At 59.0% G+C, this 22,823-nt stretch overlaps 2 protein-coding genes across 2 annotated transcripts in view; both read left to right on the forward strand.

Annotated features, from left to right (window-relative positions):
* The window catches only part of ESPL1 (extra spindle pole bodies like 1, separase), a 38,106-nt gene extending 21,254 nt beyond the window's left edge, over positions 1 to 16,852 (forward strand). The window contains exons 20-32 of the mRNA XM_086870445.1: positions 372 to 1,506; positions 1,591 to 1,674; positions 3,711 to 3,942; positions 5,354 to 5,589; positions 6,522 to 6,640; positions 8,138 to 8,260; positions 9,297 to 9,458; positions 10,631 to 10,792; positions 11,356 to 11,460; positions 12,094 to 12,200; positions 13,209 to 13,292; positions 14,571 to 14,735; positions 16,079 to 16,852. Of these exons, the coding sequence (XP_086726571.1) occupies positions 372 to 1,506; positions 1,591 to 1,674; positions 3,711 to 3,942; positions 5,354 to 5,589; positions 6,522 to 6,640; positions 8,138 to 8,260; positions 9,297 to 9,458; positions 10,631 to 10,792; positions 11,356 to 11,460; positions 12,094 to 12,200; positions 13,209 to 13,292; positions 14,571 to 14,735; positions 16,079 to 16,280 (2,916 nt within the window). The 3' untranslated portion in view covers positions 16,281 to 16,852. The remainder of the gene's footprint in view (positions 1 to 371; positions 1,507 to 1,590; positions 1,675 to 3,710; positions 3,943 to 5,353; positions 5,590 to 6,521; positions 6,641 to 8,137; positions 8,261 to 9,296; positions 9,459 to 10,630; positions 10,793 to 11,355; positions 11,461 to 12,093; positions 12,201 to 13,208; positions 13,293 to 14,570; positions 14,736 to 16,078) is intronic.
* Positions 16,853 to 17,158: 306 nt separating this feature from the next.
* PFDN5 (prefoldin subunit 5) lies at positions 17,159 to 21,340 on the forward strand. Its single transcript, XM_086870444.1, has 6 exons — positions 17,159 to 17,303; positions 17,949 to 18,051; positions 18,569 to 18,600; positions 18,703 to 18,777; positions 20,078 to 20,183; positions 21,147 to 21,340. Exons 1-6 carry the CDS (start codon positions 17,232 to 17,234, stop codon positions 21,221 to 21,223), a joined length of 465 nt encoding a protein of 154 aa, XP_086726570.1. The 5' UTR covers positions 17,159 to 17,231; the 3' UTR covers positions 21,224 to 21,340.
* Positions 21,341 to 22,823: the final 1,483 nt, after the last annotated feature.

Here is a 22,823-nt window from a genome sequence, read left to right on the forward strand (position 1 = left end):
AAATTTTGGGGAGGGAAATTTGGGAAGGGAAATTTTGGGGATGGAAATTTGGGAAGGGAAATTTTGGGAAGGGAAATTTTGGGAAGGGAAATTTTGGGGATGGAAATTTGGGAAGGGAAATTTGGGGACGGAAATTTGGGAGGGGACAAAGCTTTGTGGGGGGGAATGGAAAGAAGGAAAAAGGATTTGGGAAAGGAAAGCTTCGGAGGAGAGAAGTTCTGGGAGGAAAGTGAAAGTTTGGAAGGGGAGGAAAATTTTGGGAAAGAAAATTTCAGGGGGAAAATTTGGGTGGGAGGAGGGGGAGAAAGTTCCGTGTGGAGGAAAAATTTTGGGATGAAATTTTGGGGCTTTTTTTTCCCCTCTTTTTTCAGGTGACGTTCAGCGACAGCGACCCCGAGGAGCCCCAAATCCCCCCGGATCCCCCCAAAAACGGCCGGAAAAATTCCTGTGCCCGGAGGGTCCGGCCCCAAAAATCCCCCGGGAATTCCCCGGGAATTGAGGCTCGGCCCCGGCGGGGGCGGCCCCGGAAGGAGCCGGAAAAAAGTGGGATCGAGCAGGGGGAAAATGTGGAAAAGAAGGAAAAAAGGAGAAACCCCAGAATGGAAAACGTGGGGAGAAGAGGGATCTCAGAAATGGAAAATGTGGGAAAAAATGGAAACCCCAGAATGGAAAACGTGGGGAGAAGAGGGATCTCAGAAACGGAAAATGTGGGAAAAAATGGAAACCCCAGAATGGAAAACGAGGAAAAAATGGGAAACCCTAAAATGGAAAAAGAGGAAAAAATGGGAAACCCCAAAATGGAGAAAATGGGAAACCCTAAAATGGAAAAAATGGGGAAAAGAGGGATCCCAAAAATGGAAAATGTGGGAAAAAATGGAAACCCCAGAATGGAAAACGTGGAGAAAATGGGAAACCCCAAAATGGAAAAAATGGGGAAAAGAGGGATCCCAAAAATGGAAAATGTGGGAAAAAATGGAAACCCCAAAATGGAAAACGAGGAAAAAATGGGAAACCCTAAAATGGAAAACGTGGGGAGAAGAGTGATCTCAGAAATGGAAAATGTGGGAAAAAATGGAAACCCCAGAATGGAAAACGAGGAAAAAATGGGAAACCCCAAAATGGAAAAAATGGGAAACCCCAAAATGGAAAAAACGGGGAAAAGAGGGATCCCAAAAACTGAAAACGTGGAAAAAACCGGAAACCCCAGAATGGAAAAAATGGGAAATCCTAAAATGGAAAAAGAGGAAAAAACGGGAAACCCCAAAACGGAAACTTTGGAAAAGAAGGAAAAGGGAAACTCCAAGAAAATTCTGGAAAAGAAGGAGAACAGGGCCCCGTGCCGGGAAAAGAGGGAGAGGGGGACGCCCCGAATGGGAATTTTGGAGGAAAAGAAAAGCTGGGAATTTTCTGGGATGGAGGAACGGGATCCCCTGAGGGCCCTGGAGGAGGAGGAGGAGGAGGAGGAAGAGGAAGAGCTGAGCTTCGAGCTCCCCCCGCTGCCCCCAGGTGAGTCCGGGGGGGTTTTGGGGGACCCCAAAATTGCCTTTTCGGACCCCAAAACTGCCCCATCCCGTGTCCTTCCTTTTCCAGGTGGGGCCGGCAAGGAAATTCCAGGGATTGGGGATCGGGGGGATCCCCCAAATCCAGAGGGGTCCAACCCCTCTGCCCCGCCCGGTGAGCAGCTGGAATTTGGGGGGTTGGGGGAATTTTGGGGGATTTGGGGGGGTTTGGGGGAATTTTGGGGGGATTTTGGGGGGGTTTGGGGAATTTTGGGGGGATTTGGGGAGGTTTGGGGTGATTTGGGGGGGGTTTGGAGAATTTTGGGGGGTTTGGGGAATTTTGGGGGGGGTTGGGGGATTTGGGGGGGGTTTGGGGAATTTTGGGGGGGGTTTGGGGAATTTGGGGGAATTTTGTGGGGGTTTTGGGGAATTTTGGGGGGGTTTTGGGGAATTTTGGGGGGGTTTGGGGAATTTTGGGGGGGTTGGGGGATTTTGGGGGGATTTTGGGGGGTTTGGAGAATTTTGGGGAGGTTTGGGGGAATTTTGGGGGGATTTGGGGGGGGTTTGGGGGATTTTGGGGCATGTCCTGGTTTTCCTCTGGTTTTCCTTCCTTTTCCAGGAATTTTCCTTGTTTTTCTCAGGAGTTTCCTCTCCTGGAATTTTCCCTTCTCCCCAGATTTTTCCTTTTTCCCCCAAAACTTTTCCTTTTCCTCCCGAACTTTTCCTTTCCCCGGATTTTCCCAACCCCTCCCGGCCCCTCCGGCCGCTCCCGGCCCAGCCCTGCCTGGACACCGGTCACTCCTCCTGCCTCAGGGTCAGGGCCACTGACCACTGACTGCTGGCCACTGACCACTGACTGCTGGCCACTGACCACTGACCATTGACTGCTGGCCACTGACTGCTGGCCACTGACCATTGACCACACTGACCATTGACTGCTGGCCACTGACCATTGACCACACTGACCATTGACTGCTGGCCACTGACCATTGACCACACTGACCACTGACCATTGACCACTGACCACTGACTGCTGGCCACTGACCATTGACCACTGACCATTGACTGCTGGCCACTGACCATTGACCACACTGACCACTGACCATTGACCACTGACCACTGACTGCTGGCCACTGACCATTGACCACTGACCACTGACTGCTGGCCACTGACCATTGACCACACTGACCACTGACCACTGACCATTGACTGCTGGCCACTGACTGCTGGCCACTGACCATTGGCCACTGACCATTGACTGCTGGCCACTGACTGCTGACCACTGACCACACTGACCATTGGCCACTGACCATTGACTGCTGGCCACTGACCATTGGCCACTGACCATTGGCCACTGACCATTGACCACTGACCACTGACTGCTGGCCACTGACCATTGACCACTGACCATTGGCCACTGACCATTGACTGCTGGCCACTGACCATTGCCCACTGACCATTGACCACACTGACCACTGGCCATTGACCATTGACCACACTGACCACACTGACCACACTGAACACTGTCCCTGCTGACCGCTGTCCGTGTGTCCGCAGGTGTCCCCTGTCCGGCCGCTGTCCCCTCTCTGACTGCTGTCCCCACACTGACCAGTGTCCATCTGTCCGCAGGTGTCCCCTGTCCGGCCGCTGTCCCCTCTCTGACTGCTGTCCCCACACTGACCAGTGTCCATCTGTCCGCAGGTGTCCCCTGTCCGGCCGCTGTCCCCTCTCTGGCCGCTGTCCCCTCTCTGGCCGCTGTCCCCTCTCTGGCCGCTGTCCCCTCTCTGGCCGCTGTCCCTGTGTCCATCTGCCCGCAGGTGTCCCCTGTCCGGCCGCTGTCCCCTGTCTGGCCGCTGTCCCCTCACTGACCAGTGTCCATCTGTCCGCAGGTGTCCCCTGTCCGGCCGCTGTCCCCTCTCTGACCAGTGTCCATCTGTCCGCAGGTGTCCCCTGTCTGGCCGCTGTCCCCTCACTGACCGTTGTCCCTGTGTCCATCTGTCCGCAGGTGTCCCCTGTCTGGCCGCTGTCCCCTCACTGACCGTTGTCCCTGTGTCCATCTGTCCGCAGGTGTCCCCTCTCTGGCCGCTGTCCCCTCTCTGGCCGCTGTCCCCACACTGACCAGTGTCCATCTGTCCGCAGGTGTCCCCTGTCCAGCTGCTGTCCCCTCACTGACCGCTGTCCCCACACTGACCATTGTCCATCTGTCCGCAGGTGTCCCCTGTCCGGCCGCTGTCCCCTCTCTGGCCGCTGTCCGCTGTCTGCTGGCCGAGGCTCTGGCGTGGGTCGGTCACTTCCCCCCGGGCTCTCTCTATGCCCAGCTGTGCCAGCTGCTGGCGCTGGCCCTTGGGGACAGTGACCCTGTGGCCACCGCGGGGCTGCTGGCCGAGTCCCTGGCGGTCACCGCCCGCCACCAGCTGCTGGCCATCGTCCACTCCAGGGCTCGGTGGGTTCTGCGGCCGCGCCCTCCCGGTGTCACCTCCAGTGTCACCTCCTGGTGTCACCTCCCGGTGTCACCTCCCGGTGTCACCTCCTGGTGTCGCCTCCAGTGTCACCTCCCGGTGCCACCTCCAGTGTCACCTCCCGGTGTCACCTGCAGTGTCCCCTCCCAGTGTCCCCTTCTGATGTCACCTCCAGTGTCCCCTCCCGGTGTCACCTCCAGTGTCCCCTCTGATGTCACCTCCAGTGTCACCTCCCGGTGCCACCCCCAGTGTCCCCTCCTGGTGTCCCCATCCCACGTTCCCCCCTCTTTCATCCCCTGATTGCCACGAGCAAGAGACCCCTTCCCAACATTCCCAGCATTCCCAACATTCCCAGCATTCCCAGCATTCCCAGCATTCCCAACATTCCCAACATTCCCAACATTCCCAGCATTCCCAGCATTCCCAGCATTCCCAACATTCCCAACATTCCCAACATTCCCAACATTCCCAGCATTCCCAGCATTCCCAGCATTCCCAACATTCCCAACATCCCCAACATTCCCAACATTCCCAGCATTCCCAGCATTCCCAGCATTCCCAGCATTCCCATCCCCAACATTCCCAACATCCCATTCCCAACATCCCATATCTCCATCCCCAACATCCCCAACATTCCCAACATTCCCAGCATTCCCAGCATTCCCAGCATTCCCAACATTCCCAACATTCCCAACATTCCCAACCTCCCATTCCCAACATTCCCAACATTCCCAACATTCCCAACCTCCCATTCCCAACATTCCCAACATTCCCAACCTCCCATTCCCAGCATTCCCAGCATTCCCAACATTCCCAACCTCCCATTCCCAACATTCCCATATCCCCATTCTCAACATTCCCAACATTCCCAACATTCCCAACATTCCCAACCTCCCATTCCCAACATTCCCATATCCCCATTCTCAACATTCCCAACATTCCCAACATTCCCAACCTTCCCATATTCCCATTCCCAACATTCCCATATTCCCATTCCCAACATTCCCAACATTCCCAACCTCCCATTCCCAACATTCCCGTTCTCAACATTCCCAACATTCCCAACCTCCCATTCCCAACATCCCATATCCCCATTCCCAATATCCCCAACATCCAATTCCCAACATTCCCAACATTCCCAGCATTCCCAACATTCCCAGCATTCCCAACATTCCCAACATTCCCAGCATTCCCAACATTCCCAGCATTCCCAACATTCCCAACATTCCCAACATCCCCAACATCCCCGACATTCCCAACCTCCCCAACCTCCCTAGCATTCCCGACATTCCCGACGTTCCCGACATTCCCATTCCCGTATCCCCACCCCCACTTTCCCCCCCTCCATCCCCAATTCCCGGCCCCCTCCGGAGGAATTTTGGGATGATCCCGCAGGAAGCAGCGGAAAGCGGCGGCCGCCGGAGGCGACGTCTCGGATCAGCTCCGGGGCCTCTCCCTGCGGGAAGAGGGGGATTCCCGGGATTCCCAGGATCCCCAGGATCCCCAGGATTCCCAGGATTCCCGGGATTCCCACCTGGCCCAGCTGGAGGAGCTGTTCCAGTTCAGCTCCACGGGGCTGGGGCCGGCGGAGCGGGAGCGGTTCCGGGAGCAGCTCCGGAAGATTCCCAGCGGTCAGTTCCTTGGGAAATCCCAAATTCCCACTCTGGGGGTTGGGAAATCCCAAATTCCCGGATTGGGGGATTGGGAAATCCCAAATTCCCACCCTGGGGGTTGGGAAATCCCAAATTCCCACTCTGGGGGTTGGGAAATCCCAAATTCCCACCCTGGGGGTTGGGAAATCCCGAATTCCCGGATTTGGGGGCTGGGAAATCCCAAATTCCCGGATTGGGGGTTGGGAAATCCCAAATTCCCACTCTGGGGGCTGGGAAATCCCAAATTCCCAGATTGGGGGTTGGGAAATCCCAAATTCCCACTCTGGGGGCTGGGAAATCCCAAATTCCCAGATTGGGGGTTGGGAAATCCCAAATTCCCGGATTGGGGGGCTGGGAAATCCCAAATTCCCACTCTGGGGATTCCAGACTTTGGGTCTGGGAAGCTTTCCCAGGGTGGGGGATTCCATGGGGTTGGAATTCTGGGGGAATTCCCGAATTCCAGGAGGATTCCAAGTGTGGAATTCCCAAACTTGGGAATTCCCGGCTGTCCAGCCCTGGAGTTTCCTGGGATTGGTGGGAACGGTTGGAATTTGGGTCTGGGAGGTTTCTCCAGGTTTGGGGATTCCCTGGGATGGGATTCCCTGGGATTGGGATTCCCGAATTCCCAGGAATTCCCAGGAATTCCGGCTGTCCCCCCCGGCAGGTGTCACCGTGTGCCAACCCCGGAGTTTCCTGGGATGTTGGGAATGGTTGGAATTTTGTTCTGTGTGGTTTTTCTATGGGATTGGGATTCCCTGGGATTGGGATTCCCTGGGATTGGGATTCCCTGGGATTGGGATTCCATGGGATTGGGATTCCCTGGGATTTGGATTCCCTGGGATTGGATTCCATGGGATTGGGATTCCCGAATTCCCAGGAATTCCCGGCATTCCGGCTGTCCCCCCCGGCAGGTGTCACCGTGTGCCAGCTGTCCCTGGCCGGTGCCGGCCCCGCGGCCGCGCTGCTGCTGACGCGGCTGGAGCGCGGCGCCGAGCCCCTGAGCGTCCGGATCCCCACCCAGCGCGGCCAGGTCAGTGACCTTCATCATCACCTTCATCATCATCATCCTCACCTTCATCATCATCATCCTCACCTTCATCTTCATCCTCACCTTCATCATCATCCTTACCTTCATCATCATCATCCCCATCATCCTCACCTTCATCATCATCATCCCCATCATCCTCACCTTCATCTTCATCCTCACCTTCATCTTCATCCTCACCTTCATCTTCATCCTCACCTTCATCATCATCATTATCCTCACCTTCATCCTCATCATCCCCATCATCCTCATCTTCATCTTCATCCTCACCTTCATCCTCATCATCCTCACCTTCATCATCATCATTATCCTCACCTTCATCCTCATCATCCCCATCATCCTCATCTTCATCTTCATCCTCACCTTCATCCTCATCATCCTCACCTTCATCATCATCATCCCCATCATCCTCACCTTCATCCTCACCTTCATCATCATCCTCATCTTCATCATCATCATTATCCTCACCTTCATCATCATCCTCACCTTCATCATCACCTTCATCATCATCATCATCCTCACCTTCATCTTCATCCTCACCTTCATCCTCACCTTCATCCTCATCATTATCATCATCCTCACCTTCATCCTCACCTTCATCCTCATCATCATCATCCTCACCTTCATCATCATCATCCTCACCTTCATCATCATCATCCCCATCATCCTCACCTTCATCTTCATCCTCACCTTCATCATCATCATCCTCACCTTCATCCTCATCATCCCCATCATCCTCATCTTCATCTTCATCCTCACCTTCATCATCATCCTCACCTTCATCTTCACCTTCATCCTCACCTTCATCCTCATCATCCCCATCATCCTCACCTTCATCCTCACCTTCATCCTCACCTTCATCATCATCATCATCCTCACCTTCATCATCATCATCCTCACCTTCATCTTCATCCTCACCTTCATCTTCCTCATCCTCATCCTCATCCTCACCTTCTTCCCCCATCCTCCTCCCCCCGTTCTGGGAGTCCTGGAGGATTCCCGATCCCTGGAATTCCCGATCCCTGAATTCCCGATGATTCCTGATGATTCCCGATCCCTGCCGGAATTCCCGATCCCAGAATTCCCGATCCCAGAATTCCCAATCCCGGAATTCCCGATGATTCCCGATGATTCCCAATCCCTGTTGTAATTCCCAATCCCTGAATTCCCGATCCCGGAATTCCCGATGATTCCCGATGATTCCCGAGGATTCCCGATCCCGGAATTCCCGATGATTCCCGATGATTCCCGATGATTCCCAATCCCGGAATTCCCGGCGATTCCCGATGATTCCCAATCCCGGAATTCCCGGCGATTCCCGATGATTCCCAATCCCGGAATTCCCGGCGATTCCCGATGATTCCCGATCCCGGAATTCCCGGCGATTCCCGATGATTCCCGATCCCGGAATTCCCGGCGATTCCCGATAATTCCCGATCCCGGAATTCCCGGCGATTCCCGATGATTCCCGCGGTGTTGCAGGCGCCCCTGGCTGAGCTGCTCCGGGAGCTGGAGGGGATCCAGCGGGAGCAGCGCGAGGCCAACGGCTGCAGCGAGCGCCGGGAATGGTGGGAGCGCCGATCCCGCCTGGATCTGCGCATGCAGGTGGGAGCCGCGCCCCAATCCCGGGAAAAAACCCCGGGAACGGGGCTGGGAACCCTGCGGGCCTCACTGGGAATCCCCTGGGAGTCCCCTGGGATTCCCCTGGGAGTCCTGATGGGATTCCCCTGGGATCGCCCTGAGATTCCCCTGGGATTCCCCTGGGAGTCCTGACGGGATTCCCCTGGGATCGCCCTCATTCCCAATGGGATTCCCCTGGGATTCCCCTGGGAGTCCTGACGGGATTCCCCTGGGATTCCCCTGGGAGTCCTGACGGGATTCTCCTGGGATCTCCCTGGGATTGCCCTGGGATTCCTGCAGGATTTCCCTGCCATTCCCATGGGATTTCCCTGGGATTGCCCTGGGATCGCCCTCATTCCCCATGGGATTCCCCTGGGATTCCCCTGGGATTCCCAATGGGATTTCCCTGGGATTTTCCCTGGGATTTCCATGGGAGTCCTGATGGGATTCCCCTGGGATCGCCCTCATTCCCAATGGGATTCCCCTGGGATTCCTGCTGGGATTTCCCTGGGATTCCTGATGGGATTTCCCTGGGATTCCTGATGGGGTTCTCCTGGGGTTTCCCTGGGATTCCCCTGGGATTGCCCTGGGATTTCCCTCATTCCCAATGGGATTTTCCCTGGGATTCCTGCTGGGATTTCCCTGGGATTTTCCATGGGATTTCCCTCATTCCCACTGGGATTTCCCTGGGATTTCCCTGGCATTCCCAACTGGGATTTTCCCTGGGATTCCTGCAGGATTTCCCTGGGATTCCCATGGGATTTCCCTGGGATTCCCTTTGGGATTCCCCCTGTGATCCCTTTGGGATTCCCCCCGTGATCCCTTGGGGATTCCCCCTGTGATCCCTTGGGGATTCCCCCTGTGATCCCTTTGGGATTCCCCCCGTGATCCCTTTGGGATTCCCCCTGTGATCCCTTGGGGATTCCCCCTGTGATCCCTTGGGGATTCCCAGGGGATTTCCCGTGACATTCCCGGTGTTTTTGGGGTCGGGATCCCGTTCCCATTCCGTGTCTCTCCCCAGAGCCTGATCCAGAGCCTGGATTCGGAGGTTTTGGGATGCTGGCGGGGGCTGCTGCTGCCCCGGGATCCCGGGAATCCCCCCCTGGATCAGCAGGAATTGTCCCGGCTGCTCCAGGAGCTCCGGGAATGCGGCTGGAACAACCCCGACCCCGGCCTGCTGCAGGTTTGGGATCTGGGATCTGGGAATGGGATCTGGGATTTCGGATCTGGGATCTGGGAATGGGATCTGGGGTTTGGGATCTGGGGTTTGGGATCTGGGATCTGGGAATGGGATCTGGGATCTGGGAATGGGATCTGGGGTTTGGGATCTGGGATTTGGGATCTGGGAATGGGATCTAGGATCTGGGATTTGGGATCTGGGAATTTGGGATCTGGGAATTTGGGATCTGGGATCTGGGAATGGGATCTGGGATCTGGGATTTGGGATCTGGGGTTTGGGATCTGGGATTTGGGATCTGGGATCTGGGATTTGGGATCTGGGGTTTGGGATCTGGGGTTTGGGATCTGGGAATGGGATCTGGGATTTGGGGTTTGGGAATTTGGGATCTGGGATTTGGGATCAGGGATCTGGGGTTTGGGATCTGGGATCTGGGATTTGGGGTTTGGGATCTGGGATTTGGGGTTTGGGAATTTGGGATCTGGGATTTGGGATTTGGGATCTGGGATCTGGGGTTTGGGATCTGGGGCTGCTCATCCCTGGATCGCCGGGGGTCGAGCCCAGGATTTTCAGGATCCTCGTTCCTGGATTTGGAGTGGTGATCCCAGAATTTGGGGGTGCTTATCCCTGGAATTTGGGGTTCTGCCCCACACGTTGGGTTGCCCATCCCAGATTTGGGGGTTCCGATCCCGGATTTAGGGTTCCAATCCTGGATTCCTGGTTCCAATCCCAGATTTTGGGTTCCAATCCCACATTTGGGGGTTCCAATCCCAGATTTGGGGTTCTGATCTCCCCCCAGGTGTTGCTGGCTGTGCTGTGTCCGGCCGATGTCCGGGCGCTGGCGCAGGCGCTGTGTCCGGCCCAGCCCCTCTGATCCCAGATTTAGGGTTCAGATCCCAGATTTGTGGTTCCAATCCCAGATTTAGGGTTCCAATCCCACATTTGGGGTTCAGATCCCAGATTTGGGGTTCAGATCCCACATTTGGGGTTCTCTCCCCCCCAGGTGTTGCTGGCGGTGCTGTGTCCGGCCGATGTCCGGGCGCTGGCGCAGGCGCTGTGTCCGGCCCGGCCGCTCTGATCCCAGATTTGGGGTTCAGATCCCACATTTGGGGGTTCCAATCCCAGATTTGGGGTTCCGATCCCGGATTTCAGGATCCCCTCTGGAATTCTCTCCCCAGGTGTTGCTGGCGGTGCTGTGTCCGGCCGATGTCCGGGCGCTGGCGCAGGCGCTGTGTCCGGCGCGGCCGCTCCGGGCGCGGCTGCTGCTGGACGAGGCCCTGGAGCGGCGCCGGGAGGGGCCCGGGGGCAGCGCGGGGTCCCTGGTGCTGCTGCTGGACAGGGTGAGAGCCCCTGGCCTTCCTCACCTTCCTCCTCCTCACCTTCCTCTTCATCTTCTTCCTCTTCATCTTTCTCACCTTCCTCCTCCTCACCTTCCTCTTCATCTTCCTCCTCCTCACCTTCCTCCTCCTCACCTTCCTCCTCCTCCTCCTCACCTTCCTCTTCATCTTCCTCCTCTTCATCTTCCTCCTCACCTTCCTCTTCTTCACCTTCCTCTTCCTCACCTTCCTCCTCTTCATCTTCCTCACCTTCCTCTTCATCTTCCTCCTCTTCATCTTCCTCCTCTTCATCTTCCTCCTCACCTTCCTCCTCCTCCTCCTCACCTTCCTCTTCATCTTCCTCCTCCTCACCTTCCTCCTCCTCTTCCTGCTCCTCTTCCTCATCTTCCTCCTCCTTTTCTTCCTCACCTTCCTCCTCATCTTCCTCCTCTTCTTCATCTTCTTCCTCCTCTTCCTCTGCATCTTCATCTTCTTCCTCATCTTCCTCTTCACCTTCCTCATCACCTTCCTCCTCCTCCTCCCCTCCCCTGCCCCCTCCCCTGTCCCTGACCCTGTTCCGGTCTCAGCACCTGCAGCGCCTCCCCTGGGAGAGCTCCGGAACCCTCCGGAACGTTCCGGTGACGCGGCTGCCGGGGCTGCGCTTCCTGCTGCGCTACGGGCTGGGCCCGCAGGTACCGCCACACCTGGGGACACCTGGGGACATGGGGACACACCTGGGGACACACCTGGGGACCTGGGGACACACCTGGGGACACCTGGGGACACACCTGGGGACACACCTGGGGACGTGGGGACACACCTGGGGACACACCTGGGGACACCTAGGACACACCTGGGGACATGGGGACACACCTGGGGACAGCTGGGATACAGCTGGGGATACCTGGGGACACACCTGGGGGTACCTGGGATACACCTGGGACAGCTGGGGGTACCTGGGACACACCTGGAACACACCTGGGGGTACCTGGGGGTACCTGGGACACACCTGGGGACACCTGGGGGTACCTGGGACACACCTGGGGGTACCTGGGACACACCTGGGGACACCTGGGGGCACCTGGGGGTACCTGGGGACACCTGGGGGTACCTGGGACACAGCTGGGGACACACCTGGGGACACCTGGGGGTACCTGGGACACACCTGGGACACACCTGGGGACACCTGGGGGCACCTGGGGGTACCTGGGGACACCTGGGGGTACCTGGGGGTACCTGGGACACACCTGGGGACACCTGGGGGTACCTGGGACACACCTGGAACACACCTGGGATGGGGGACACACCTGTGCCCCCCTGTGCAGGGCCCGGTGCTGCAGCGGGGGGTGAACCCCAGGAGCGCTTTCTACGTCCTGAACCCGCAGCGCGACCTGGGCGGCACCGAGGAGCGATTCCGCAGCTGGTTTGAGAGGTGACACCCCAAAAACCACCCAAAAACCACCCAAAAACCCCCCAAAACCCCCAAAAACCCCCCAAAACCCCCAAAAACCACCCAAAAACTGCCCCAAACAGCCCTGGGACACCAAAACCCCCCCAAAAACTGCCCCAAACACACCTAGAACCCCCAAAATCCCCTTAAAACCCCAAAAAAAACCCCTCCAAGACCCCAAACTCCCTCTGGGAACCCCAAATCCTCCCCCATTATCCCAAATCTTCCCCTTTATCCCAAATCCTCCCTTTTTATCCCAAACCCCCCCCATTATCCCAAACCCCCCCCTCATCCCAAACTCCCCCCTCATCCCAACCCCCCCATTATCCCAAACCCTCCCATTATCCCAAACCCCCCCATCATCCCAAACCCCCCCATCATCCCAAACCCCCCCATCATCCCAAACCCCCCCATTATCCCAAACCCTCCCATTATCCCAAACCCCCCATTATCCCAAATCCTCCCTTTTTATCCCAAACCCTCCCCCATCATCCCAAACCCCCCCCTCATCCCAACCCCCCCATTGTCCCAAATCCTTCTTCTTTATCCCAAATCCTCCCTTTTTATCCCAAACCCCCCCCATTATCCCAACCCCCCCCATCATCCCAACCCCCCCCATTATCCCAAACCCTTCCCCATTATCCCAAACCCTCCCATTATCCCAAACCCCCTCTTTATCCCAAACCCCCTCTTTATCCCAAATCCTCCCTTTTTATCCCAAATCCTCCCTTTTTATCCCAAACCCCCCCATTATCCCAAACCCCCCCATTATCCCAAATCCTTCCCCATTATCCCAAACCCCCCCTTCATCCCAAACCCCCCCCATCATCCCAGTTTTTCCCCATCATCCCAACCCCCCCTTCATCCCAACCCCCCCTCATCCCGATTTTTCCCCTTCATCCCAAACCCCCCCATTATCCCAAACCCCCCCATTATCCCAACCCCCCCTCATCCCGGTTTTCCCCCTTTCCCCTTTTCCCGGCGCTCCAGCGAGCCGGGCTGGCGCGGGGTGTCGGGGGCGGCCCCCACCCCACAGCAGCTGCAGGAGGCGCTGGGGGAGCGCGACCTCTACATGTGAGACACCCCAAAAGGATTCGGGGGGATTTGGGGGGTTTGGGGGGGATTCGGGGGGGTTTGGGGTTGGATTTTGGGAGGATTTGGGGTTGATTTGGGGTTGGATTTTGGGGGAATTTTAGGGGGATTTGGGGCTGATTTGGGGTGGGATTTTGGGAGGATTTGGGGTGGGATTTTGGGGGGATTTGGGGTTGGATTTTGGGGGGATTTTGGGTGGGATTTTGGGGGGGATTCGGGGTTGGATTTTGGGGGGATTTGGGGTTGATTTGGGGTTGGATTTTGGGGGGATTTGGGTTTGGATTTTGGGGGGATTTGGGGTTGGATTCTACGGGGATTTGGGGTTGATTTGGGGTTGATTTGGGGTTGGATTTTGGGGGGATTTGGGTTTGGATTTTGGGGGGATTTGGGGTTGGATTCTGCGGGGATTTGGGGTTGATTTGGGGTTGATTTGGGGTTGGATTTTGGGGGGATTTGGGTTTGGATTTTGGGGGGATTTGAGGTTGATTTGGGGTTGGATTTTGGGGGAATTCGGGGCTGGATTTTGGGAGGATTTGAGGCTGATTTGTGGCCAGATTTGCAGGGCTTTTGGGGCTGATTTGGGATCAGGTTTGGGGTCAGGTTTAGGATCAGGTTTGGGATCAGGTTTGGGATCAGGTTTAGGATCAGGTTTAGGATCAGGTTTGGGATCAGATTTGGGATCAGGTTTGGGCTCAGGTTTGGGCTCAGGTTTGGGCTCAGGTTTGGGATGAGGTTTAGGTTTAGGATCGGGTTTAGGATGAGGTTTGGGTTCCCCCACAGCTACGCCGGGCACGGTGCGGGCGCGCGGCTCCTGGACGGGCAGAGCCTGGCGCGGCTGGTTTGGGATCAGGTTTGGGATCAGGTTTGGGATCAGGTTTGGGATCAGGTTTGGGGTCAGGTTTGGGATGAGGTTTAGGTTTAGGATCAGGTTTAGGATCAGGTTTAGGATGAGGTTTGGGCTCCCCCACAGCTACGCCGGGCACGGTGCGGGCGCGCGGCTCCTGGACGGGCAGAGCCTGGCGCGGCTGGTTTGGGATCAGGTTTGGGGTCAGGTTTGGGATCAGGTTTAGGTTTAGGATCGGGTTTAGGATGAGGTTTGGGTTCCCCCACAGCTACGCCGGGCACGGTGCGGGCGCGCGGCTCCTGGACGGGCAGAGCCTGGCGCGGCTGGTTTGGGATCAGGTTTGGGGTCAGGTTTGGGATCAGGTTTAGGATCAGGTTTAGGATGAGGTTTAGGATGAGGTTTGGGTTCCCCCACAGCTACGCCGGGCACGGTGCGGGCGCGCGGCTCCTGGACGGGCAGAGCCTGGCGCGGCTGCGCTGCCGGGCCGTGGCGCTGCTCTTCGGCTGCTCCAGCGCCGCGCTGACCCCGCGGGGGCAGCTGGAGCCCAGCGGCACCGTCCTGAAATACGTCCTGGCCGGCTGGTGAGTGCCGGGAGTGCGGGATCCGGGAATGCGGGGACCCGGGAATGCGGGAATCTGGGATCCGGGAATGCGGGAATTCGGGATCCGGGAATCCAGGAATCTGGGAATGCGGGGATCCGGGAATTCGGGAATCTGGGAATATGGGAATTTGGGAATGCGGGATCCGGGAATGCGGGGATCCGGGAATCCAGGAATCTGGGAATGCGGGAATCTGGGATCCAGGATCCGGGAATGCGGGAATCTGGGAATTTGGGAATCTGGAAAATTCGGGAATCCGGGAATCTGGGAATATGGGAATCCGGGAATGTGGGAATCTGGGAATTCGGGAATCCGGGAATACGGGAATCTGGGATCCGGGAATCCGGGAATTCGGGATCCGGGAATCCAGGAATCTGGGAATTTGGGAATCCGGGAATTTGGGAATCTGGGAATCCGGGAGCTGGGGGGGCTCCGGGTGCCGAGTTTTGGGTGCCTGGGATTGCATGGGGGGCTCTGGGTGCTGAGATTTGGGGTGGATTTGGGGTTTTGGAGCTTTGGGGGCTCTGGGTGCTGCATTTTGGGGTGGATTTGGGGTTTTGGAGCTTTGGGGGGCTCTGGGTGCTGAGCTTTGGGGTGGATTTGGGGTTTTGGGGGCTCTGGGTGCTGAGATTTGGGGTGGATTTGGGGTTTTGGAGCTTTGGGGGCTCTGGGTGCTGAGATTTGGGGTGGATTTGGGGTTTTGGAGCTTTGGGGGCTCTGGGTGCTGAGATTTGGGGTGGATTTGGGGCTTTGGGGTTTTGGGGGACTCTGGGTGCTGAGATTTGGGGTGGATTTGGGGCTTTGGGGGCTCTGGGTGCTGCGTTTTGGGGTGGATTTGGGGCTTTGGGGTTCTGGGGGCTCTGGGTGCTGCATTTTGGGGTGGATTTGGGGTTTTGGGGGGCTCTGGGATTTTGGGGTCCCTCTTTACTTTTGGGGATTCTCAAGGGATTTTCTTTTGGGGCTCACAGCCCCATTTTGGGGTCTCTGTGTATTTGGGAAGGGGTTTTTGTCTGTTTGGGGAGGGGTCTCTGTATTTGGGGTCTCTCACCCCCCATTTTGGGGTCTCTGTCTATTTGGGGAGGGGTCTCTGTGTATTTGGGGTGGGGTCTCTGTGTATTTGGGGTCTCTCACCCCCCGTTTGGGGTCTCTGTGTATTTGGGGAGGGGTCTCTGTGTATTTGGGGTCTCTCACCCCCCATTTTGGGGTCTCTGTGTATTTGGGGAGGGGTCTCTGTGTATTTGGGGTCTCTCACCCCCCGTTTGGGGTCTCTGTGTATTTGGGGTCTCTCACCCCCCATTTTGGGGTCTCTCACCCCCCGTTTGCAGCCCCCTGGTGCTGGGGAACCTGTGGGATGTCACGGATCGGGACCTGGACCGTTTGGCGCAGGCTCTGCTGCGGGGCTGGCTGGGGGGGGGTCCCGGGACCCCCCTGCTGGCCCAGCTGGCCCAGGCCCGCCAAGCCCCCAGACTCAAATCCCTCATCGGGGCCGCCCCCGTGGCCTACGGGCTCCCGGTCAGCCTCTGCTGAGGGGGGTCCCTTTGTCATCTTTGGGGTGCCCCCCATTGCCTGGAGTGAAGTTTTGGGGTCCCTTTGCCATCTTTGGGGTCCCCTCATTGCCTGGAGTGAGGTTTTGGGGTCCCCTGGTTGATTTTAGGGTCCCCCCCATTGCCTGGAGTGAAGGTTTGGGGTCCCCTGGTTGATTTTAGGGTCCCCCCACTGCCCACAGACTCCACTGGGGTACAGATTTGGGGTCCCCCCATTGTCTGGAGTGAATTTTGGACCCCAGTTGTTTTTGGGGTCCCCCCCTTCCTTATAGGGGAGAATTGGGGGATCCCCCCATTGCCCGGGGGAGGTTTTGGGGTCTCCCCATCGCTTTTGGGATCCACTTGTGGCCTTTGGGGGGGTCCCTCCTTTGTTACTTTTGGGGTCCCCCCGTTACCTCTGGTGACGATTTTGGGGCTCCCCGTCCCCTCAGGGATTTTTGGGGTGTCTGAAAGGGGGGGGGGGGGGTTGGAACCGCCTTAATTTTAACGAAATTTTAACAAAATTTGGTTTTATTTGCCTATTTTGCAACAATAAAGCTACTGCCTCTGCACTGACCCCTCCTGAGTCTCTCTGAGCCCCCCAAAATCCCTCTGGACCCCCCCCAAATCCCTTTGGACCCCCCAAAATCCCTTTGGACTCCCCCAAATCCCTTTGGACCCCCCCAAATCCATCTGGACCCCCCCAAATCCCTTTGGATCCCCTCAAAATCCCTTTGGATCCCCCCCAAAATCCCTCTGGATCCCTCCCAAAATCCCTCTGGACCCCCCAAATCCCTCTGGACCCCCCCCTTTTCCTTCTGGGGGTCACTATCCCCCCCCCGAGTCCTCCCATCCGCCAGGGGGCGCTGTCTCAGTGGGGCCAGCTCGGTCCTCCCATCCGCCAGGGGGCGCTGTGGCGGCGGGCGCGGGCCCGGCTGAGGGCGGGCGGTCCAAGATGGCGCAGACCGTGAGCGTTGGGGAGCTGGGGCTGCCCCAACTGGAGCTGCTCAAGGGGCAGCTGGAGCAGGTCCGGGGGGCTCGGAGGGGGCTGGGGAAGGGGTTGAGGGGAGGTCTGGGGGTCCCGGGGGGAGCGGGGATGGGAGGGGCCTGGGGAGAGTCCTGAGGGGATCGCGGGGGGAGCAGGGCCGGGGGCTCTGAGGGGGCTCCGGGGGCAACTTGGGGGTCTCAGAGAACCAAGGGAGGGTCCCGAGGCCTGGGGGTCGCAGCTGGGGCAGTTCGGGAGAGGCTGGAGGGGAATTTGGGGTTGTCTGGGTGTGGGGGGCTCGGGTTTCAGCCCCCCGAGCTTGGCCCACGCCCCAGTTTCTGGAACCTTCCCCCAAAAAGTTTCCTCCTCATCCCTTCGGGGCCATCCCCAGCCCCTTCCTGCCCTTGTGGGGGTCTCCCCGCAGGACCCCTCCCCACAATTCCCAACCCCGGGGGTCTCTCTCCCCACAATCCCCAACCGTGGGGGTCTCTCTCCCCTCAATCCCCAACCCCGGGGGTCTCCCCTTCCCCTCAATCCCCAATCCCGGGGGTCTCCCCTTCCCCTCAATCCCCAACCCCGGGGGTCTCTCTCCCCACAATCCCCAACCCCGGGGGTCTCTCTCCCCTCAATCCCCAACCCCGGGGGTCTCTCTCCCCTCAATCCCCAACCCCGGGGGTCTCCCCGCAGGAGGTGGAGTTCCTCTCCTCGTCCCTGGCCCAGCTCAAGGTGGTGCAGACCAAGTTCGTGGAGGCCAAGGAGTGCCTGAACGTCCTGCACAAAGGCAACGAGGGTGAGAGACCCCCCAAAAAACCCCAAATCCTCCGCGGGGGACCCCAAAATCCCAGGGGGTGTCCCCAGATATTGATACGAGGCTTCAAAACCCCCAGAGAGAGTCCCCAAATTCACGTGGGGAGCTGCAGGTCCTGTGGGATGTCTGTGAGGCCAAATTTGGATGGGGGGAGCCCCAAATCTTCAGGGGAACCCCAAAATCTGGAGGAGGGGGTCTCAAATCTTGATGTGTGGGGGGTCCTGAATTATCGGGGAGATTCCCAAATCCAAAAGGAGGGGGTTTAAAAGCTGAGGGGGGTCCCAAAATCTTGATGGGGTTGGGGTCTCCAAACTTAGAGGGATCTTTGGGAGTTCCCCAAATCCTAACGGGGAACCCCAAAACCGGGGGTGGTTCCTAAACCCAAGGGATCCCCAAATCCAGGGAGACCCTGGGGGGTCCTGGAAGGGGTTTTTTTGGGGGGGGGGGGGGTGGTCCTGAGGGGGTCCTGGGGTTTTCCTGACCCCTCCTTTTCCCACAGGGAAAGATCTCCTGGTGCCTCTCACCAGCTCCGTATCCTTTTCCTGCTCCTGGAATCCCCCCCAAAAATCCCTCCTGGGGGGGTTCTGAGCCCCCCAGCCCCCCCATGCCCCCCGTTTTCCATGACCCCCCCAGATGTACGTGCCCGGCAAGCTCCAGGACGTGCGGACGGTGCTGGTGGATGTCGGCACCGGTTACTACGTGGAGAAGGTGAGGAGGGGGCTTGAGGGGCTTTGGGGGGGCTGGGGACCCCCATTTCCACCTTTCCCGTCCCATTCCCCCCATTCCCACCCCGTTCCCACCCGTTTTTCCCTCATTTCACCCCTTTCCCATCCCCATCTCCTCATTTTCCCATCCCCATCCCACCCCCTTTTCCCCATTTTTCGTCATTCCCACCCAATTTCTCACCCCTTTTTCTCCCTTTCCCACCCTATTTTTTTTAATTTTCCCTTGTTTTCCTTGTTTTCTCCCATTCCCACCCCATTTTCCCCCATTCCCACCCTGTTTTTCCCCATTTTCCCCATTCCCACCCCATTTTCCCCCATTCCCACCCCATTTTCCCCATTCCCACCCCATTTTCCCCCATTCCCACCCCGTTTTTCTCCATTCCCACCCCATTTTTCCCCATTCCCACCCCATTTCTCCCATTCCCACCCTGTTTCTCCCTGTTTTTCCTCATTCCTACCCCATTTTCCCCCATTTTCCCCCCGTTTTTCCCCGTTTCCCCCCATTTTCCCCATTTCCCCCCGTTTTTCCCTGTTTCCCACCCCATTTCCCCCCGTTTTTCCCCATTTTCCCCCATTTCCCCCCGTTTCCCCCCCGTTTTCCCCGTTTTTCCCCGTTTTTCCCCATTTTCCCCCATTCCCACCCCATTTTCCCCCATTCCCACCCCGTTTTCCCCCATTTTTCCCCGTTTTTCCCCATTTCTCCCATTCCCACCCTGTTTCTCCCTATTTTTCCTCATTCCTATCCCATTTCCCCCCATTTTCCCCCATTTCCCCCCATTTCCCCCCGTTTCCCCCCCGTTTTTCCCCGTTTCCCCCCCTTTCCCCCCATTTCCCCCCATTTTCCCCCATTTCCCTCCATTTTTCCCTGTTTCCCACCCCATTTTCCCCCCGTTTTTACCCGTTTTCCCCGTTTTTCCCCGTTTCCCCCGTTTTTCCCCATTTCCCCCCGTTTTTACCCGTTTTCCCCCGTTTTTCCCCATTTCCCCCCGTTTTTCCCCATTTCCCCCCGTTTTTCCCCATTTCCCCCCATTTTCCCCCCGTTTCCCCCCCGTTTTCCCCGTTTTTCCCCATTTTCCCCATTTCCCCCCGTTTTTCCCTGTTTCCCACCCCATTTCCCCCCGTTTTTACCCGTTTTTCCCCGTTTTTCCCCATTTTCCCCCATTTCCCCCCGTTTTTCCCCATTTCCCCCCATTTTCCCCCGTTTTTCCCCATTTCCCCCCATTTCCCCCCGTTTTTCCCCGTTTCCCACCCCATTTTCCCCCATTTCCCCCCGTTTTTCCCAGTCTGCCGACGACGCCCGGGCGTTTTTCAAGCGGAAGATTGAGTTCCTGACGCGGCAGATGGAGAAGATCCAGCCGGCCCTGCAGGAGAAGCACGCCATGAAACAGGGTGGGTACCCCCAAAACGCGCCTGGGGACCCCCCGACCCCCCCCCCAAACACCCCCTGCCCTCCCCCCCCTCCCCCTCCCCGTTTTTGGGGTCTCTCCCAGCCCTGGGGTCCCCCCTGACTTTCCTCACCCAATTTTGGCCTTTCCCCCTGCTCCTCCTTTTCCCCCCTCCCCAATTTTGGGGTCTCCCCCTGGTCTCTCCCTGACCCCCCCCCCCCCCCCCCCCAGTCCTCCCGACCCCTCCCCAATTTCAGATCCCCCCCCCCACCCTGTTTTTGGGGTCCCCCCGACCCTGGTGCCCCCCAGCCCCCTCTGACCCCTCCCCACTTTTGGGATCTCCCCAGTCCCAGGGTCCCCTTTCCCCCCTCCCCACTTTTGGGGTCCTGTCCTTGCTTCCCTCCTGACCCCTCCCCACTTTGAGGACCCCCATTCCCGCCCCCCACCCCCGACCCCTCCCTGCTTTTGGGGTCCCCCTTTGCCCCCTCCCCACTTTGGAACCCCCTGACCCCCCCACATCCATCTCAACCCCTCCCTGACTTTGGGGTCCCTCTTTCCCCTCCTCCCCGCTTTCGGGGCCCCCCCGACCCCTCCCCGGTTTTGGAGACCCCCCCGACCCCTCCCCGCTTTTGGGGCCCCTCCCCGACCCCTCCCCGCTTTTGGGGCCCCTCCCCGACCCCTCCCCGGTTTTGGGGCCCCCCCCGACCCCTCCCCGCTTTTGGGACCCCCCCGACCCCTCCCTGGTTTTGGGGACCCCCCTGACCCCTCCCTGGTTTTGGGACCCCCCCGACCCCTCCCTGGTTTTGGGACCCCCCCCGACCCCTCCCCGCTTTTGGAGACCCCCCCGACCCCTCCCCGCTTTTGGGGCCCCCCCACGACCCCTCCCCGCTTTTGGGGCCCCCCCACGACCCCTCCCCGCTTTTGGGGCCCCCCGTTTTTGGGGTGCCCCTGACCCGCTGCCCCCCAGCCGTGCTGGAGATGATGACGCAGAAGCTGCAGCAGCTGGCGGCGGCCCAGGGGGTCCCGGGGGGGGCCAAGGCGTAGCCCCCCACCCCAAAATCCTGGGCTGGGGATTTGGGGGTGCAGCCCCCCCCACCCCCACCCCAAATCCCGACCCCCTTTGTTTTGTACCGGTCCCTGCAATAAAGGAGACGGCTCTGAGTGGGCTCCGGGCGTTTTGGGGGGGGGAGACCCCCGGGATTTGGGGTCCGAGGGGGGTCCCTGGGGGTGTCCAGGGGTGTCTGGGGGTCTCTTGGGGGTCCCTGGGGGTGTCCAGGGGTGTCTGGGGGTCCCTGGGGGTCTCTTGGGGGTCCCTGGGGATGTCCAGGGGTGTCTGGGGGTCCCTGGGGGGTCTCTTGGGGGTCCCTGGGGGTGCTCGGGGGTCGTGGCGGGGCTGAGCCCCCCCCCCGGCAGCCGCGTCCTCCCGGCAGCGGCCACGAGGTGGCGACAGCGACACGGACGGGAGGGGACAAAGGATGGGGACAGGGACAGGGAGGGGACAGGGACAGGGACAGGGATGGGGACAGGGACAGGGACAGGGAGGGGACAGGGTGGGGACAGGGACAGGGCCGGGGGTCCCGAGTCCCACCAGGCTCGGGCAGGGTGGGCTCTGCTGTCACCTCCCCCCGCCCCCCCCCCGGTGGCAGCAGTGTCCCCACGGGGGTGGCGATGTCCCCGCGCAGCCGGGGGGTGTCTGTCACTGTCCCTGTCCCTGTCACCGTCCCTGTCACCGTCCCTGTCCCCGCTGACAGCCAGCGCGGGGGGGGAGGTGACAAGGCGTGACACCGGGGGGTGACACAAAAGCTGCGGGGGGATCTCTGGCCAGCCTGGAGGTGCCACCACCCCCCTCCCCGGCTGTCCCTTGTGTCACCCCTGTGTCCCCCTCGGGCTGTTCCTTGTGCCAGCCCCTTGTCCCTTGTGTCACCCCTGTGTCCCCTGAGCCACCCTCGTCCTTTGTGCCACCCCCTCGTCCCTTGTGCCACCCCTCTGCCCCCCCCAGGCTGTCCCCTGGGCCACCCCCTTGTCCCCCGGGCCACCTCGGTGTCCCCTCCACCCCCCCAGCAGAGGCAGAGCCGCGATCCAACCCCAGCGCCTTTTATTGGGGACAGACTGGGACAGACTGGGACAGACTGGGACAGACTGGGGACACGCTGGGGACACGCTGGGGACACGCTGGGGACACCCGTGCCGGGGCTGTCGCGTGTCGCACTCGGGGCGGGGCTGGGGGCGGGCCGGGGTCGCGGGGCTGTCACCGCTGTCACCGGGCCGGGGTCGCGGGGGGGTCCTGGGGGGGTCCCGAGGGGGGCGATGGAGCCGGAGAAGGTGCAGTAATTTTGGGGGGGGTCTCAGGGGGGTCTCAGGGGGGTCCCGGGGGTCAGTCGGGGTAGATGATGAAGCCGGAGAAGGTGCTGTAATTTTGGGGGGGGGGGTCCCGGGGGGTCCCGGGGGTCCCGGGGGTCTCAGGGGGTCAGTCGGGGTAGATGATGAAGCCGGAGAAGGTGCTGTAATTTTGGGGGGGGGTCCCGGGGGGTCCCGGGGGTCCCGGGGGTCAGTCGGGGTAGATGATGAAGCCGGAGAAGGTGCTGTAATTTTGGGGGGTCTCAGGGGGGTCTCAGGGGGTCCCGGGGGTCAGTCGGGGTAGATG

Source organism: Cyanistes caeruleus, chromosome 32 (genome assembly GCF_971803275.1).
Source record: "Cyanistes caeruleus chromosome 32, bCyaCae1.hap1.1, whole genome shotgun sequence".
NCBI lineage: Eukaryota > Metazoa > Chordata > Aves > Passeriformes > Paridae > Cyanistes > Cyanistes caeruleus.

What these genes read in the sequence shown, in the direction of transcription:
- PFDN5 (XM_086870444.1), top strand. Translation starts at nt 17,232, where the DNA reads ATGGCGCAGACCGTGAGCGTTGGGGAGCTGGGGCTGCCCCAACTGGAG. An exon ending in TCAAGGGGCAGCTGGAGCAG is followed by an intron (nt 17,304 to 17,948) that starts GTCCGGGGGGCT and finishes GTCTCCCCGCAG; the next exon opens with GAGGTGGAGTTCCTCTCCTC. An exon ending in CCTGCACAAAGGCAACGAGG is followed by an intron (nt 18,052 to 18,568) that starts GTGAGAGACCCC and finishes CTTTTCCCACAG; the next exon opens with GGAAAGATCTCCTGGTGCCT.